Source organism: Lepisma saccharinum, chromosome 16 (genome assembly GCF_977018435.1).
Source record: "Lepisma saccharinum chromosome 16, izLepSacc3.1, whole genome shotgun sequence".
Lineage (NCBI taxonomy): Eukaryota > Metazoa > Arthropoda > Insecta > Zygentoma > Lepismatidae > Lepisma > Lepisma saccharinum.
Window position 1 is genome coordinate 39,154,967 of NC_139244.1, and position 18,567 is coordinate 39,173,533.

Consider the following 18,567-nt stretch of genomic DNA (forward strand, 5'->3'; position numbering starts at 1 on the left):
CGCATGTAAATATAGCCAGTTTAAATCGCTTATGTTCTCTCTCAGTGCATCAAAAAGGTACCAAAAATATCTCCTAGTTTCTTTACAAAGCGCGCCTCTAGCGGAACGAAATGTATTTGCACGGCAACACAACCCCTACCCAGTCCCGTTCCACAGTCAGTCGTACAACCATCCAAAACCAATACTCGGAGCTTTAAATTTTTAGAATATTTATTATTCTTATCTTACGTTTTCAAGAGGTAAGAATTTCCCTCATTTTTCGTCCCACAATTCCCCAAGGAAGGAATTCGCTCCTTCCTCATCTTGCCTCTAATTCAGGCATTGCAGTTCCCAGGATTCCAAGCGAACTGGCGCTTCATTTTCTTTAATTGTGGTGGAGTTGCTGGGAAATGTTAGGGACCGGAAATCCGGTTTGGTCGCAAACGACGGTGCATTGTTGCCAACCCATAATATTATTTCATAAATTTTAGTTACATTTTTTGCACTTAGTACTTTTCAAGCCACAAGTACCATCGAGTGTGATTTTCTGGGATTTCTGGGATTTAGCCAGTGGCATATTCTCCATGTTACCTCGTTTACCGCCGGTAAACAAATCTCTTTCATACATGCTTACACATTTAACTTTAAAGCCTCCCCGATGACGCAGTGGCAGCGTCGTCGCCTTGTAATCAAGGGGTCCCGGGTTCGATACCCGCTGGAAGCACATAGTGATTCGGATCCAACTCTAAACTGTAGATCCAGTCCCGATTAGCCTAACTGTGCATAAAGTGGACTTAAAACACCAATTCAATCAATCTTTAATATATGTGTAATTGCTCATTATATATTATTCAAACTAATAAAACAAGCTTGTAAACCAGAATTTAAGTAAATTATTGAAATAACTTAAATACTGGTTGATGTACGCCACTGATCGTTCTCCACCGCACCCTTCTGACGACCGGGGAGGGCGAGGGACCCGAAGCGAGGGGCTATTCAAAAGTTCGCGGCCTGAAAGGTCAGTTCCACGGCTGCAAACAGCGTTGGCGGGAGAAAACTGCTTACTCTTTCCTGTTTCTGTACCGCGCTTGGCAGATACAGTGTTGCTTCATGAAGGGAGATTTTCCTTGATGGAGGGAAATCTATGCCCAATTTTCGGTAAAAAAGGACAATTCTACTGAAAATGTAGAAATTGCAGGAAAATTTTAAGTTGTCGGACTTCTGTTTTTGTTTTACTTCCATGCCTGCATTGGTATTATATTTCCAATTTATGGACCATTCTAAAAAAAAGGGGTAGAAACCTTGTCCGGCAGTCATAAAAAAAGTTTTAAATATGTTTACACTTGTTTTCCAATATGAGTTAATTTAGTTATTATTCATCAGCTTAATTTCTTCCAGAAATATTTTTTTCTCTTTTCAGAATTTTACACAGAATATGTCGATTTTCCACTTCGTGACTGTCCGCAATCAAAATCTATGGATATACATGATTTTAATAGCTTTTGCTTTAGACAAGTTAAGCTTTAATATATTGCAATTAACTAATTAATCACCTTAGAATTTTCTATGAAAATCAAAAAATAATCTTAATGACAATCTTAGTTGAGTTCCTATAAAAATCCACAGAGTGCAACACTGTTCACTCCACATCAAAATTGGAGGGAATGAAAGCCATTTTGATTTCAAGGGACACTTAGAGGTGCTAAAAGAAATAAAGTTCAAGTCTACTTTTCATCAAGGAAAAGGTTAGGTACAGAAAATGTTTGGTTACTTAAATGGGGGGAAAAAATGATCCATTCCAACAGTGGCGTATGCAGAGTCTAAGACCTGGGCCATCTCACTATGACACCTGGTCCTAGGCTATGGAGGAAGGGAGAAGACTAGACTCATTATTGACGTCTTCAAGGAAGCCACGTTGCCATCCCAACGGTAGGCAGGTTGCAAACTTATAAAAGTTCGGTTGCCAACTTCTAAGAATTCAGGTTGCCAACTCCTAAGAATTCAGGTTTCAAACTCCTAAGAATTCAGGTTGCCAACTTCTAAGAATTCAGGTTGCCAACTTCTAAGAATTCAGGTTGCCAACTCCTAAGACTTCAGGTTGACAACTCCTAAGAATTCAGGTTGACAACTCCTAAGAATTCAGGTTGCCAACTTCAGAATCGCCATTATGTTATTTTTTCAAATCAGCTTAATTCACACAGTTTCTAAGAGATTTCTCCTCAGTATTTTACATTATAGGCTTTAGGCTTCGCAGATAAACTAGCTAACATGGAGTATGGAGTATACGATCCTGTATTCCAAGGACTTCAAAATCTACTCTATGGAGATGAATGCCCAATTTGTGACATTTATGTCCCCTCCGTGGACTAGGAAAATTTGCAGTTTTTAATTTTCTAATGAACTTGGAGTAAATTATCTTGGCCAAGCTCAGCATTTGATTAGGTTCTTTAAGGGCAAAATATATAATTATTTTTACAAATTTTCAACAATTTTAATATTTTGTGAAACATCTCACTTCCATCTCTTTTTTGAGAACGACCCATATATAATTAATTTATTTATAATAAATAGATACAATTAATAAGAATTGTTGCAGTATACCAGCTCAAATCTTCACAATACGCCACTGGATTTAACGATCCTATTGATTTTTAATAAGGTGGTAACAGTCCAAAAGTGTATGTGATTTTACAAGGTATTATACAGAAACAGGATAATACTAGACAATTCTTTATCCTCCCACTTTTATCATTAAAAACAGCTTATCGAACGCGCGATTTAGTCTGTGGCATTCCCTCTTTGAAATAATCAAAGCATGCCTTTTCTACCTTGGGGCAAAATAGTTCCTGAACTCTCCGCCGGCCGCAGCAGCGTCGCTAATATCAGCGCGGCGGATGGAATTTTCTTTCCCCCGTTTGGAATCAAGTGAACAATAGTCGCCCCGCAGCGAGCGTAGCGTGACACCCAACAAAAGAGGTCTTGTCTGTTTTCCTTTCTGCATTCGTCTTGTCAGCGCGAAGATCTCTTTCGCCAACAATGGATGATGTCACCGTTCATTGTTGATTGCAGAACTCTGAGCAGTCTTTAAGCGCTCGCAGCGCCTCCACTTTGAAAAGCGCCTTTTGGAATTCCCACAGGGGAGGTAATTAATAATGTCCCTTTGTGGAGCTAAATTAATATGGCGTTAATATGTTCCCTCGGGCAAAGTTTATGTGGAAGCAAAACCTGGTGGGGAATGACGAAACAAATTTGCACGAAGGTTGGGAATAAACCGAAATAGGCGTGTCCAATATTACCCATATCCGTATTCATAGAACGTTGAGATATATATGGGAAAGGCGAGTTCAAAAAGTTCTAGGACTTGGTAATATGCGCCTACAGGTAAACAACAGGACCGAGATACCAGCTTTGACACCTTCCAAAAGGAGCTCTATATATATCGAATTTCATGACATTTCTCGCTTGTTTTCAGTACACAAGACATCACGGATTATTGAAGCATTGCAAAATGTCTATTTCCTTACACGGTACACTACAATGCTCGACAAATTGTGGATGACTACTTTCATTAATATTCCTCTTTCAGCACAAGTGTTTTTAAGGAATATATTTCTAAGTGTGCTGGTGCTACGGCTGTCGGCAGCTTGTTTCAATATTTTAAACTCTCCTTGGATTAATCAAAGTGCATGAACATGCTTAAGAACAATTTGCTTGGTAATACTTACGTACCCCACAGAACTAATGAGGAGTAGAACTTCACACATTGGGATAATAAACCTTGCCAAGCAAATTATTCTTAAGCACGTTCATGCACTAGAACTTCACTCACACATTCATGATAAGCTCCCAATTTCAAATACAAATAGTAAATTCACATGCGCAACATCACTATTTATTAATTATTAGTCCATTGTACTCTATATATATTAGGTAAGAGTCTAGCTTACGTCCTTTTCATAAGGAATACTCTAGCCTTATATTATTACTGTTGTTTAGAGTTAGTATGTTCTAATAGGATGCAACAACAGTTCTCATTTTCAATAAATTCCAGTCCGATTTTCACCCGCTAGCGTCACCTCGATTTTTAAAACTACAGTGCTGCCATCTCTTTTCATTCCCATAAGCTCGTTGATCCTGTGGCTCTTCGCATGCATGGATAGTAAAAATATAATTTCTCCTAGTTTAATATCGTTTATGTATATATAATTACAATAATGGCCTACATCAATAAACAACGGTAATCTACATCGAGTACCCTACACTATTATTTACTATTACCAACAATTTTTTTTACTGACGAATCAACACAATATCATAGACATGATAAAAGAATACCTATTTTCCTTCAAATCAGTGTTGCAAATTATTTAATAGCGGATTTATTTCGCCCATTCTCTATGGCGAAGTAAAGGCTTTGGAACATTTTCTCCCACTTTATCACCAACCTCAGTTGTTACAACTCCAGGGATCGTCGCCACTTAAATATAATAAACCTTTACAATAAGGTGGATATTGCTTAAGAAGATACACAAAGACTAAAAACGGAAAAAAGAGAACGCCTACAATATTAAAGTCTAACCCCCTCCCCTCACACACATTCACACCCCTAGAAAACACTTGCAGGCTTGGAATATTATATTAGTGTAGTTTAAGTTGTGTTTCTAGACTATGTAAAACCATAGACAAATGTAATCTACACCCAGATTACGTGTCGGCAACACATGCAAACGTAGATTTACACGGCACATGACTAGTTTATATCTACTTATAGACAATGAAGGCTACATAAACAACATAACGTTCATATAGCATTACAGATGGCGCTGTCATAGTGAAATTATATTGCGATTTAAGTTGCTAGAGTTGCACAATATATACCTCACACTCTTTCACCTAAGTAGGACACATTTTCTACTGGATAAATAGTGCTGGCTTTTGTCTCAACTCTGTGACGTGATTTTCTGTACGTACGTGTTACTTTTGCCTTCCAAAGTCGGTGTTTCAAAGCGATTGCATTTGTTAACAACGTGTTACTTTTGCCTTACAAAGTTGGTGTTTCAAAGCGATTGCATTTGTTAACAAGCTGAAATTCACGCATTATTGAAAATAACATATTGTCCTATTGATTTCGATTTTCACCATTATGTGGCTTGTCTGCCAAAAAGAATAACATCATTTGAGTTTTATGACGTAACAATGATTCCACAACTGGCAATATTCTTGTGACTGTAACTACATTATTTTTTTTCAAGACTTACCTGAGGAATTGGCACACCAGATAATTGCTAATTTGATATTGTGATTATAATCTTTCGCGACTGAACGACTCTGTGTAAATGCTCCTCGTGCCTACGTTTTACAGACGTGTGTAGTTTTCAGCCTTGCCACATGGTATTCCTGAAAAGTTACTACACTCTGTCCACTGTAATAATGATGTCAAAGTAGACATATAATAGTGCGGAAGTTGCTATTTGATGTAAAAACGACAAAAATAAAATTTGATAGTAATCGGAGCATGTCTTGAGGTGCCGCAAGTACAACAAAGTTTCATAAATTTGAAATGTTTTTGCTTTATTTCAACCTTTTTCTCTAGTTTCTTATTTGCACTATAAAAGCCCAAATCAAAAAGTTCGGCCTTTTTATTAATAGAACAAACGTTTTTTGGGGGGTTTTAAATTTATGGTGAGGATAAAAAAATAATTATTAAAATATTAAATTTAAAACCCCCAAAAACATTTGTTCTATTAATAAAAAGGCATAAAAAGTACGTACTTTTTGATTTGGGCTTTTATAGCGCAGATAAGAAACTAGAGAAAAAGGTTGAAAAAAGCAAAAACATTTCAAATTTATGAAACTTTGTCGTACTTGCGGCACTTCGAGACATGCTCCGATTACCATCAAATTTTATTTTTGTCGTTTTTACATTAAATGGCAACTTTTCCGCACTATTAGAATCTTTTTTAAATATTTTTTTTCGTTCCACCCTAATGTGCAACCCTGGTGACACGGTAAACATCAATTCTGAAAACATCTACCTGATATTATAAACCTTTTTGAACAAGCCTCATCTCCAGGAAGCTATCAACTCGGGGCAAGCCCGGCACCTAACGACCTGTTGGGTGAGATGAGTCTAGGCAAGAATACTATAAACCTTTCCCTGCTCCCCCAAAAATAGGCAATAGGCTGGATAGTTCGACGAACCAACCGATCTCTAACTATGCACTTGGTAAAGAACTTTTTTGTTCTTAAACCTGAAAACATGGGCCACTCCAAACTATCACGATCCAATACCAGCGACTGCATGCGTGACCCTTTCTAGCAGTTGTGCTAAATCACATGGCAAATGGGTATCGAACACACGCGATGTAACCCGATGAGAAAAGAGTCACAACCGACTAACATTTAGCGAATTCAAAGAAGTAGAACGCTTTGTGTTCGCCAGTGCACACCATGTTTGCGCAACCTGCGTCATGCTGCCACCTACCGGATATATTCACAATTACGTGGTGGGGACTATCATTTTATCACGAGTGTAAACTTGGGGAGATTCTTTATGTACTGATATGCAACTTCTTGCTGTGTGTGTTATACTTCTTGTGCTGTAAACGTTCGAAACAATGGAGTAAGTTATGAATCACCCTGTACACGTGGCTTGTGAGAAACCCTATTGGTCATGCGAATGACAGCTGTGCGAGAATCTACCGCGTGGGAATATACTGCGTTACATAAAGCCACATCACTGAACGTTTCGATTGAGTGATTTGCTTTATTTACTTCACTTTCTCTGCCACCATTGGCTAATTTGCGAAGATGGGGATCAGTGATGATATGATGAAGTTGATGAATGGACATTCACAAACAACCATGCCCAGGTTGGGATTCGAACCCGGGAACCCTGGCGTCTTAGCGCGATGTGCTAACCACTCCACCACGGGGGCCGGCACGTCATCACTGAACGTAGCTGCTTTATTGAAGACGTGGAAATGCAGAGAATTAGAAAATGAACTATTTCTAAAAAATAAAAATCACGTGATTTTGTTTACATCAACTTTGCTTTTACAGTGGATGAAGACTAGGACGGTTACGGACTCTTCAAACAAGTAGCATCTCGACATTTTACGCTCGGTATGAAATCCGAAAACCCATTCGATCTCAAGCGGCAGTTAGGGGACTTAGTTTCGACGTCAGCGACAGATACAGATCTATATCTGGCTTCTGGGAAAGGGATCCTTCAGCTCAATAAACCCACTGGGAGGGGAACAAGATTTGAGAGGAACAAACAGAGTATAGAAAGCGAGACAGACGCGCGGATTAGCAACCGATTCTGTGGGGAACTAGGGAAGAGCGGGGTAAAAGAGGATATGGTTTAATTTCCTGTCAAGCGTTAAGTCGACACGAGTCCGGAAGATGGCAGCACCAAACCACCACGCTTGTTTATCTCATATTCCAACTCCTTCATTCCCTGGTTCCTGATGAAATCCAACTCCATAAATGTAAAAAAATAAGAGGAAAAAGGAGATTGATTCCAGTTTATGCCATACGTTTCAATTTAACTTTGTGCTGCGCGAGACTGATAATGCTTCTAGCATTTCGCGCTTTTTTCATTGTCGTAATTGCCGTGCTTTGTTGACGCGGGAAAACGACGCGACGTGGTCTTCCCTGTCCGATTCTCATTGTATTTTCAAATCGTGTTCATCTGATTCGCTGAAAGCGATTCTAACCACGTGATCGTCAGTGTTGCCTCTCGGGAACTCAAGGTATTATCAAAATCAGTGTTTCCAATCCAAATATATTTTTCTACCGCTTAAGACATCTGTAAAAATCTTCTCTGTATCTGAAGTGGAATGTGATTACGTGAGCGTCGAGTAGAATTCAATACCCGTCAATCCATCCAATCCATCGATCACTGACCCGAGCCGCCTTCGATTGAAGAATTGATAGATTTGCTTTCTTTTACTTCGCTTTTCTGCCACTTTTGGTTAAGCGCGACGATGAGGATGAAGGGATACTCACAGAGAAAACCCATGTCCAGGTCTCGGGAATCGAACCTTGGCGTCGTAGCGCGCAGTGCTAACCACTCCTCCACAGAACTCACCTGAGGCGCCGAGAAGAGCATTGTCGACTTTTTATGAACCACATAGCGGTTCGAATCTCACTTTAAACTATATATGCAGTTCCAATGTGCGTGCATAAACTTGACTTAAAATACAAGTCGACCGTAAAGTATCGGCTGTGCCTCGGAGGGGGTTGGAGGAAGCTACCATTTAACTGATTTTTAATTTTATTAACATTTCTTCTACTTAGTGACCCATATGTGTATTTCATTAGCATGACATTACAACCTGAACATACTGAACAAAATGAGGTATCATTAGTGATTCTACCATTCCTAGTTTAGGAAATGTAAAACTATTTAAAATAGCGCTTGCTTTCAAATTTCCAGCTGAAAACAACCTGGGTGTTTAAGGGCTGAGTCTGAAGTGGAAACTTGACTCTCATGTGGAGACAAATATGCTCTCACCTCCACGTTAACAGTTTTATAGCAAAGGAAACGTTTTCCATATTAATTTCTATAAGCACAGATGCTAGTAGCGATGCTCACAAAGAAAATGTTTGATTCTCTCTCCTTTAAGAGTGTGATTGAATACTCCATTATCCCCTTCACGTTGTTTCCTTGCAATTAAAGAATGTTGACCTGTCGCGGTCTATTTAGTCCTTGATTGTCTGTTCAGGGAAGGGTTAGTGGTTCGGCAGTAGTGTTGCCCACGAGACGAGACTTTGGCCTGTCTCGTCTCGTGGAAATGCTGTCTCGTCTCGAAAATATTCGTTTGTCTCATGACACATGGTCAATCTCGTCTCGTCTCGAATTTTTAAAAGCCTGTCCCGTCTCGTCCCGTGGACAACACTATTCGGCAGAGAAATAAGAGACTTGAGGATACGCTTGCGCTTAACATGAAGAAATGGTAGGGGAGTAATAGCAGAGTAGCAGTAGTAGAAGAGACAGGGAGAGAGAGGACGAGGGAGAAAAATATATAGGCAAGAGAGAGATGGCAAATATATAGGGAAAGACAGAGGAAGGTATAAGAGAGACAGAAGCACAGCGAGAGGGGAAGAAGAGAGGGAGAAAGAGAGATGTAGAGAGAACAAAGAAGAGGAAAGATAGATGCAGAGGGAAATGGAAATAAAAGAGGGAGAGAGACAGGGTGATAGATGTAGAGAGAAAGAGGAAGAAGAGAGATAGATAAAGAAGGAAAGGTGATGGAGATAGATAAGGGGAGAGAAAGAGAGATAGATGCAGAGCGAAAATGGAAGAAGAGAGAGAAGCAGAGGTAGATGCAGAGGGAAATAAGAAGATAGATAGATGCAAAGGGAAAATGAAAGAAAAGAGGGAGAGAGATAGTTGCAGAGGGAAAGAGGAAGATGACAGAGAAAGAAAGATAGATGAAAGGGATAGGTGAGAAGCGGGAGAGAGAAAGAAAGATAGATGAAGAGGAAAAGGCGAGAAGAGGGAGAGAGAAAGAGAGATAGATCCAGAGGGGAGGAAGAGAGTTAGATACAGAGGGGAAGGAGATAGAGAAGCGGAGAAAGAGAGATAGATGCAGAGGGAAAGGGGAAGAAAATAAATAAATATATATATAGGATAAAAGCAAGGAGGGCCAAAAGGGCTAAGTAAAAATCAAAGAATCACACCGATGATGCTATGAAATTAGCGAAAATTTTGAATTTTTCTACTGTCCGGTGAGTGTTTCCTTTTACCTTCTTTGATTTATATATATATACAGGGTGTCGCAAAACTCTTTCAACAACGCTCGGGAGCTGGTAGATATCATAAAAACAAGTAACTTTTCCCTATAAAGTTTACCTCGAAAGCGCTTAGTTTCTGCGCTATAAGCGCTTAATATCTATCCTGTACGTATGCAACCCAACACAGCAAACGCTTGCTCTGACATAACTAGCAGGGGCGCGTGGCAGGGTTGCCACTAGCGTTCCTCGTTAAGAGAGACGACTTAAAAACAACATCTTGGTAGTCTTCCCTGAGCAAAATCCAAAACATTAATGGTACTTGCGATGTTGTAAGAAGCATTGACAGTATTTATAAACTGACCAAGACAAATAATGGACAGACTGAAATTCAAGATTACTCATTCTAAAATATCTCCATAATTGATTGATTGATTTGGTTTATTTTCATTCGCTTTTCTGGCACCTTTGGCTAATCGCGAAGATGAGGATGATATGATGAAATAACAAATGACACCAATGTCTAGACCAGGATTTAAACCCGAGACACCTGGCGCCGTAGCGAGCTGTGCTAACCACATCACCACGGAGTGTTTCGTGTATCATGCAATATCAACAATTGCAAGGAACACAGGTTTAAATCCTGGTCTAGACATTGGTGTCATTTGTTATTTCATCATATCATCCTCATCTTCGCGATTAGCCAAAGGTGCCAGAAAAGCGAATGAAAATAAACCAAATCAATCAATCAATTATGGAGATATTTTAGAATGAGTAATCTTGAATTTCAGTCTGTCCATTATTTGTCTTGGTCAGTTTATAAATACTGTCAATGCTTCTTACAACATCGCAAGTACCATTAATGTTTTGGATTTTGCTCAGGGAAGACTACCAAGATGTTGTTTTTAAGTCGTCTCTCTTAACGAGGAACGCTAGTGGCAACCCTGCCACGCGCCCCTGCTAGTTATGTCAGAGCAAGCGTTTGCTGTGTTGGGTTGCATACGTACAGGATAGATATTAAGCGCTTATAGCGCAGAAACTAAGCGCTTTCGAGGTAAACTTTACAGGGAAAAGTTACTTGTTTTTATGATATCTACCAGCTCCCGAGCGTTGTTGAAAGAGTTTTGCGACACCCTGTATATATATATATATATATATATATATATATATATATATATATATATATATATATATATACAGGGTGTTTCTAAAGGTCGTTTACAACGCTTGGGAGGTGATTCCTCACACGAAAACAAGCAAAAAGTCTAAGTTCCATTTTTACGACTGAGGCTTCGTTTCCGAGATAGGAGCCTCGCAAAAGGTGACAAAGTGAACGTCACACCTGACTGGGACGAATACTATAACAGATAGAGAGGCGGTTCCAAGGGAATCATAAAGGAATCGTATGTGCTCAGTCCGGAAGTCACTATGAAAAGTTCACTGCACGCATGCGCAATGGAGTCCTCAAAGGAATTGGGGATTTCCAGCAAGAACAATACATGGAAAGGGTATGTAACGCAGCAAGAAAGTCCGTGACAATGAGAAATGCGTTAAAGACAACACATCCCGACCTCAAACATCAAAACATGAGCACGGAACACAAAATCCGAAAAGTTGAGCACGGTTGCATACCCCAGTTACACGCGAGGAATGAACGAATCATGTCATGTGGCATACGAGAGACACACTACTCCACCAGGAGGAGGGAAAGAAAAACACAATATCAGATGATTGCGACAACGTGTATTTTTACACGCGACAACTACGTAATATCCCCCACACACAACAAACAACAAATGCTACAATATCTTACGCACAGACAGTCCTGTCACTGTACACCAACTGAAGATGTCACTTTCACCACACAAAGGGGGTGGGGAGCAATACCAAGAGTGTTCTCACTGAGATTGCCGAGGATAATAATCACAGACGGTTTTCAAAATGTCTGCCGTTTACTTCTACGCAGAGATGACAGCGACGAATCAAGGATTGTCGAGTACGAGCAAACAAGCCAGGTGTATCTGCTACCGTCGCGGCGGCGACGTTGATGCGAGCAACGAGGTCCTCAGCTGATGTGACAGGTGTGTCGTATACGAGGGTTTTCATTTCTCCCCAGAAGAAAAAATCGAGAGGGTTGAGATCTGGCGACCTCGGTGGCCAAGGCACAGGCTCATCCCTACCAATGAACGTATTGCGAAACACGTCATGCAGGAAATGTCGTACATTACAATCGAAATGAGCTGGTGCACCATCGTGTTGGTACCACATTTCTTGCCAAAGGTTCGGTCTCCAACAGTTCAGGCAGAACCTCACTAAGAAATGCATGATACGTGCGACCATTCAGGCGAACAGGTAGAGTGTATGGTCCAATTAAATGATCATGTACTATCCCGCACCACACATTCACTGAAAACCTGTGCTGGTGATGGGCCACAAAAAGTGCATGTGGGTTGTCAAAGTCCCATACATGACTGTTTCTACTATTGAAGACATCCATCCTGGTGAAAATGGCTTCATCTGTCCACAATACGATTGCCCCGAAGTGAGGGTTTGTGTCCAGCTGATGCAACAACCATTGGCAAAACTCCATACGAGGGCGAAAGTCACGAGGTAACCGTTCTTGTACTTTCTGCAGTTTAAAAGGGTGCATTCCTTCCTCTGACAACACTCGCCACAAATTCACATGAGACGTGTTTCGTGCCCGAGCGAGCACTCGCGTACTGGTGCCAGGATGTTCTGCGACCGCTGTTAACACATCTTCTGCAAACTGATGTGTGCGTACACTTCGGGGTCTTCCAACTTCTTGCCGCGGTGGTAACACTGACCCTGTTTCACGCAGTCGACTGTCCACTACCTGAAAGAAGGTGTGAGACGGTAAACGTCTATGTGGAAAGCGTTCTCCATAAGACGCCTTGCCTCACGGCTATTACCACGTGCCTCCCCATACATGAGATGCATGACTGCTAGCTGCTGGGTCGTATACGCAGCCATCTGTGTAATAGGGAGCTGGAACTGCAAAGTATTGTTTTTGTTTAACACTGGCCCACTGCACAAATTGGCCGTATCACCGTACGAACACAACTGCTGATCATATCCCAGCACCTGCAACACGACTGGAACGACTGCCGGAGAGAACCAAACCTTCGAGCATTTGTTGTTTGTTGTGTGTGTGGGGGGGGGGGATATTATGTAGTTGTCGCGTGTAAAAATACACGTTGTCGCAATCATCTGATATTGTGTTTTTCTTTCCCTCCTCCTGGTGGAGTAATGTGTCTCTCGTATGCCACATGACATGATTCGTTCATTCCTCGCGTGTAACTGGGGTATGCAACCGTGCTCAACTTTTCGGATTTTGTGTTCCGTGCTCATGTTTTGATGTTTGAGGTCGGGATGTGTTGTCTTTAACGCATTTCTCATTGTCACGGACTTTCTTGCTGCGTTACATACCCTTTCCATGTATTGTTCTTGCTGGAAATCCCCAATTCCTTTGAGGACTCCATTGCGCATGCGTGCAGTGAACTTTTCATAGTGACTTCCGGACTGAGCACATACGATTCCTTTATGATTCCCTTGGAACCGCCTCTCTATCTGTTATAGTATTCGTCCCAGTCAGGTGTGACGTTCACTTTGTCACCTTTTGCGAGGCTCCTATCTCGGAAACGAAGCCTCAGTCGTAAAAATGGAACTTAGACTTTTTGCTTGTTTTCGTGTGAGGAATCACCTCCCAAGCGTTGTAAACGACCTTTAGAAACACCCTGTATATATAAATCAAAGAAGGTAAAAGGAAACACTCACCGGACAGTAGAAAAATTCAAAATTTTCGCTAATTTCATAGCATCATCGGTGTGATTCTTTGATTTTTACTTAGCCCTTTTGGCCCTCCTTGCTTTTATCCTATATATATATATATATATATATATGGAAAACTTTGAGTTTTGCGACACTCTGTATATATATATATATGAGAGAGAGAGTGAGAGTGAGATACAGGGGGGAGAGATAGAAGCAGACCCAGAAGAGGGAGATGGAGACAGAGACAGCCATAGAAGGATGAAGAGGAGAGAGACAGGAAGATAGAAGCAGAAGTAGGAGAAAATAGCTGGAGAGGAAGAGAGCTAGAATGAGAAATAAGGAGAGAGGAAAGCAAGGGGAAGGAAAGAATGAGATAAAGACAAGAGATGAAATTAAAGAGATAGATAAGGGGGTGGGGAACGGCTACAGAGAGAGAGGGTGGGGAAGAGAGAAATCAAAGAGGTGTACAAAGAGGAAGAGAAGTTATGAAAGAGGTCCTGTAAAGATGCAGGTAACGTAAAAGGCAGCGAAGGAAACTGGACGCAACAAACCCCACTACAACGTAAGAAAACACAGACACATATATACACTCTGTCCTAGGTATCTTTGAAGCAGGCGAACGAAAACAAGTCTCTGCGCAAGTAGTGTCGCGAACCGGCTCCACCAATGAACACTTGAGGGGGAACGGGATTGCGTGGAGCGGGCGATAGCGACTGCTCTGCCCACTCGATTTGCGTAACAGAGTATAGCATACAGTAAACCTTCGTTAGTTCGTACTCACCATTCCGGACACCGTATGCTCGCCATTCGTACTGAGCGGCAGCAGGTCCGTGAGAATGGCCCCCTCCAAGGCGATGAGCATCTCATCCATCGAGCAACTAAGCTGATTGTCTGTAGCGTTCCACCACATCTCCGTGTATGTCCCCATGATGATCCACTGGTACTTCCGGCCGTACATGCCGACGTTGTAGGCCTCGCAGAAGATGCGGCGGGCCCACGTCTCGTTGAAGTTTCCGAGGATGATGCGAACGTCCTTCTCCTTAAGCTTGGACATCGTCGTGTTCACCTCCGTCGCGAAGCTCTGCGTCTCCACCACCTCGATCTCGTTGGTATCCAGGTCGGCCACCATGCGGTTGTGCGCCTGCGAACAGAACAAGTGATTGACTTACTTCGAGATGCAAAGGTCAAGTTTCACAGGGAAAAACAATGTGTGCATAAGAACATAACATGATTGGTATGTAATTGTAACAGTTTGACATGCACGTAGCCAGGGGAGGGTTCTGGAGGCTATAGCCCCACCGAAATCCTACAAATAAATAATTTTAATAGTGTATAGTAGTAATTAATTTTACTTCCATTAAACATTTTCCATAATAACGTGTAATATACTGAAAAGTTCATCTTCAGGGCCTCTATCAGTCACTTTTTGGCTTTTATATGGCGGCTGCTGATAATTGATGAGCCCCCTCCAGAAAATTCTGGCTACGGACCTACAGTTAGAGTGTTCAATATGAAAACATCTGCTTCAATGTATTCAATTTGACGCTCACACTTGCGTAAGACGTCTGCAAGTGTCGTGGGAGTGATTTGCAAGATGGCGCCTGTGATCCTTTGTTTCAGGTGAGGCTCTTAATGCTCTTAGCGTACACGATGGCCTTTACGTATCGACACAAGTAAAACTCCAGGCGTGTTAGGTCTGGCGACCATAGTAGCCATTCGCCTATACATTTGCCTTACCCTGTATTTATTTTTTGTGCACATACAAACATAAGGGATATAGTTAGCACCTACCTTCAGATTTTATTTTAAAAAATGAACAACAAATTCAGCACTTAGTTTTGTTTCATTGGAACATGCAACACGACCCAGCATGGTACACATGCAAAATAGATTTAAAAGTTCATACCCAACATATCTGATTTGAAAAAATGCCTCAAGTGAAACCTAGATTATACGTTTCGCAGGTGACTGCAGCTGAATAATTTAAAATGGGGTAAGATATGAAATCAGAAAAAAGAAAATCAACATTTTGTTGTATTGGAACTGGAATAATTAATGTATGATGTGGGGAAAATATAAAAGACGGGAACGTAAAGTCGGGGTACCACTGTATTTGATTAAATCATAGCAATTGTCTTGTATCTGTTTAGTATAGTTGATGAATACACTTGCTGAATAATCTGTGGAACAGAGATAACCTTGATTGAAGGTAGGCGAGAAACAATGCTTTGGGCAATGATAGAAGGCATTTGAGTAGGTGCTCATTTCTGATGTTACCATTGGCTTCTTACATACGAGTATGCGTTCTAACGGAGATTGTATATTTAACATTTTCATTAAAACACCTGTTTTTGTCTTTTTCATATTGGATCATGGCTTCCTCAAGTAGATATAAGATAGCTGCTGCTCAACAAAAGTGTAATATTTCTGAAAGCGGGACCAGAGTTTTGTTGACTTCTTTTCAGAATACAAATACTTCGTTTCCTGCTATTATATCGCAGGCGCAGTGATGTGCGCCTACGCGTAAACAACGATAGTCTACATTCTACACATAGACTATTTTATACACGTAGATTACGTAATCTATGTAAACAACATGGCGAAAGGTGATAACTTAGCAAAGGCCGCCGTGGAATTAAACTAAAATTATACTGCGTATGAGTTGCTGGTGTGTGAGGAGAACTTTTCATACTCTTTCTTCCAAATTTGAACAATTTCTCACCTAGGAAGAAACCTAATATAGGAAATATTCTAGTGTTTTATGGAAAAAGACCACTCTTGCCTCACGACTGCCATCTGTTGTTGTTTTATAATACTATTTATCTTCCTCACTTGATAATAGAAGAGAAGAGAAATTGTGTTGTAAATAGGATTATTTTCATTTCGTTATGAACCAATACAGTTTAAAATGTCACTTTCCTTTCATGAAACCCTTGAAAATTAATTTTAATGCAGTTCAGATTGTCTACGTATTCTATATAAACTACAAAAAAAAGGTAAAAAAGGTAAAGTGTTCCCCTGTGCATAGCACCACGCCATGAAGGCGTATAGGGGGTGTGGGGGTAACGCCCCACACTTTCTTGATCCGGTCGAGAGTGGGGGTGATGTGATCAGCATCACGCCCCTAACCGCCTTTACCCCCCAGGGTTTCCCCCAGGTACCCACGTTATTCGACGCTGGGTGGGCGCCGGGGCCGCTTCCACCGTTAGAAAAGTTCCCGGATTTGAACCGGCCGGGGATCGAACCCGGGACCTTGAGCATGGTAGTCAGACGCGTTACCGACTGAGCCACCGCGGCCACTCTATATAAACTACAACCCAATGTAATCTACGCGTAGATTACGTGTAGACAACGCATGTAGACGTAAACTTATAGTCTACGACACATCTCTGCTTGTCAGTCAATTAGGTTACCTCGTATAGTCCAAAGAATGGCAATCATTTCTCAATAGCTCTAAGCACACATACACAACGTGAATGTTTACGGAGCCATTTCCGTTTGTCACTCAGTGCATTTGAGAGAACATAATGCCAAAAATAAATGTTATTAACTTACTCAAATATAACGAGCACAACTGTATCATTTGTGCACATCGCAAAATGGTGAGAATCATCCTTGAATAGCAGCAAGGTTTCACGAAGTATCCATACTCGAGAGAAACACTCGACACAGGAGGAATGAATCTGGAAGCAGGGATGGAAAACATTGTGAATGAACTAATTGTCAGCGGAGACAAGATCATTCCCCCAATGCTCCATATAAAGCTTGACTTGATGAAGCAGTTCGTGAAGGCATTGAATGGTGATTGATTTCAACATGTAGTTTCTGCTTTTCCCGCTTTTTTTTGAGAAGATCGAAGTAGGTGTGTTCCATGGATCTCATATTCATGCCCTTGTACGTGAGAAGGAATTTGTCAGGAATATGAATAACAAGAAGGCAGAAGCACGGCTGTCTTTTGTGGTCATAAAAACTTTCTTGGTAACAAAATGGTGAAGATCGATGAGGTTGTGGTTGAAATAATGTTGTTGGCCTTCCGAGCTTTGGGTGCAACGTAAGTGTAAAGATCCATTTCCTGAACAGTCGTCTTGATTAATTCCACGAGAACCTTTTGAACTGTTAGTGATGAACAGAGAGAGCGCTTTCTTCAAGACTGGAGACGATGGAAGAGCGTTATAAAGGGCGATAGGACAAGACTATGATGACAGACTACTGCTGGGGCGTCAAATTAGATTCCCCTGAGAAAATTCACAGACGCAAGAGCTACATGTGCAAATAATTGCCTGAATAGAATCTATATGAACTTTCCATGCCATGTACAGGGTGTTCATAACGTCCCGGTACCATTACAAAGGAACATAGCTCGGAAACTACATGCAATAGAACAACGCTGTTGATCGCAAAATGAGCTACAACTCTGCACGTTTATATGCCATAAACCTCAATGTGCTCTCAGAACATCAAAGCAGTAATCCACTTCTGCCCATACACGCGCCAGCATATCACCAGAAACGGGATACTCTCCGTCATTCTTCTTAGAAGAGTAGCAATATCTGGAACAGGAGTGCGGTAAATACAATCTTTGAGATACCACCAGAAGAAGAAATCCAAGGGTGTGATATCAGGAGAGCGCGATGGCTAGGGAATAGGTCCATCACGGCCTATCCACCTGCCAGGGAAATACCTAACCAGAAGACCCCGAACATCCTTGGATCAATGAGGGGGTGCCCCATCATGTTGATAAATTATGGTTGGCTGGAATTCCTCCAACTGAGGAAGAAGCTATTGTTCAAGCATGTCGTAGTAAATTATACTGGTAATGGACTTCTCAGCAAAAATAAATGCAACTATCCCTCTATCACACATTCAACTTTGGGCTATCACGCATGTGTTCACGAGTGGCATGGGGATTTTGCGAACTCCATATCCGAAAATTATGGCGGTTAACATGTCCGGACACATTTTCGTCCGAAAACATCACTTTCTGAAGGTAGTCGTTGCCTTCGTCTATTGATTGCAGCATGGCACTGGCGAAATCATGAAGTGGATTACCGCCTT

The 18,567-nt window shown here is 41.2% G+C and overlaps 1 protein-coding gene across 2 annotated transcripts in view; it reads right to left on the reverse strand.

The window, feature by feature from the left end:
* Positions 1-18,567, reverse strand: part of GABA-B-R2 (gamma-aminobutyric acid type B receptor subunit 2) — a 330,120-nt gene that overhangs the window by 222,198 nt on the left and 89,355 nt on the right. For both annotated transcript variants that reach the window (XM_083138018.1, XM_083138017.1), the window contains exon 3: positions 14,294-14,653. In XM_083138018.1, the coding sequence (XP_082994144.1) occupies positions 14,294-14,653 (360 nt within the window). The remainder of the gene's footprint in view (positions 1-14,293; positions 14,654-18,567) is intronic.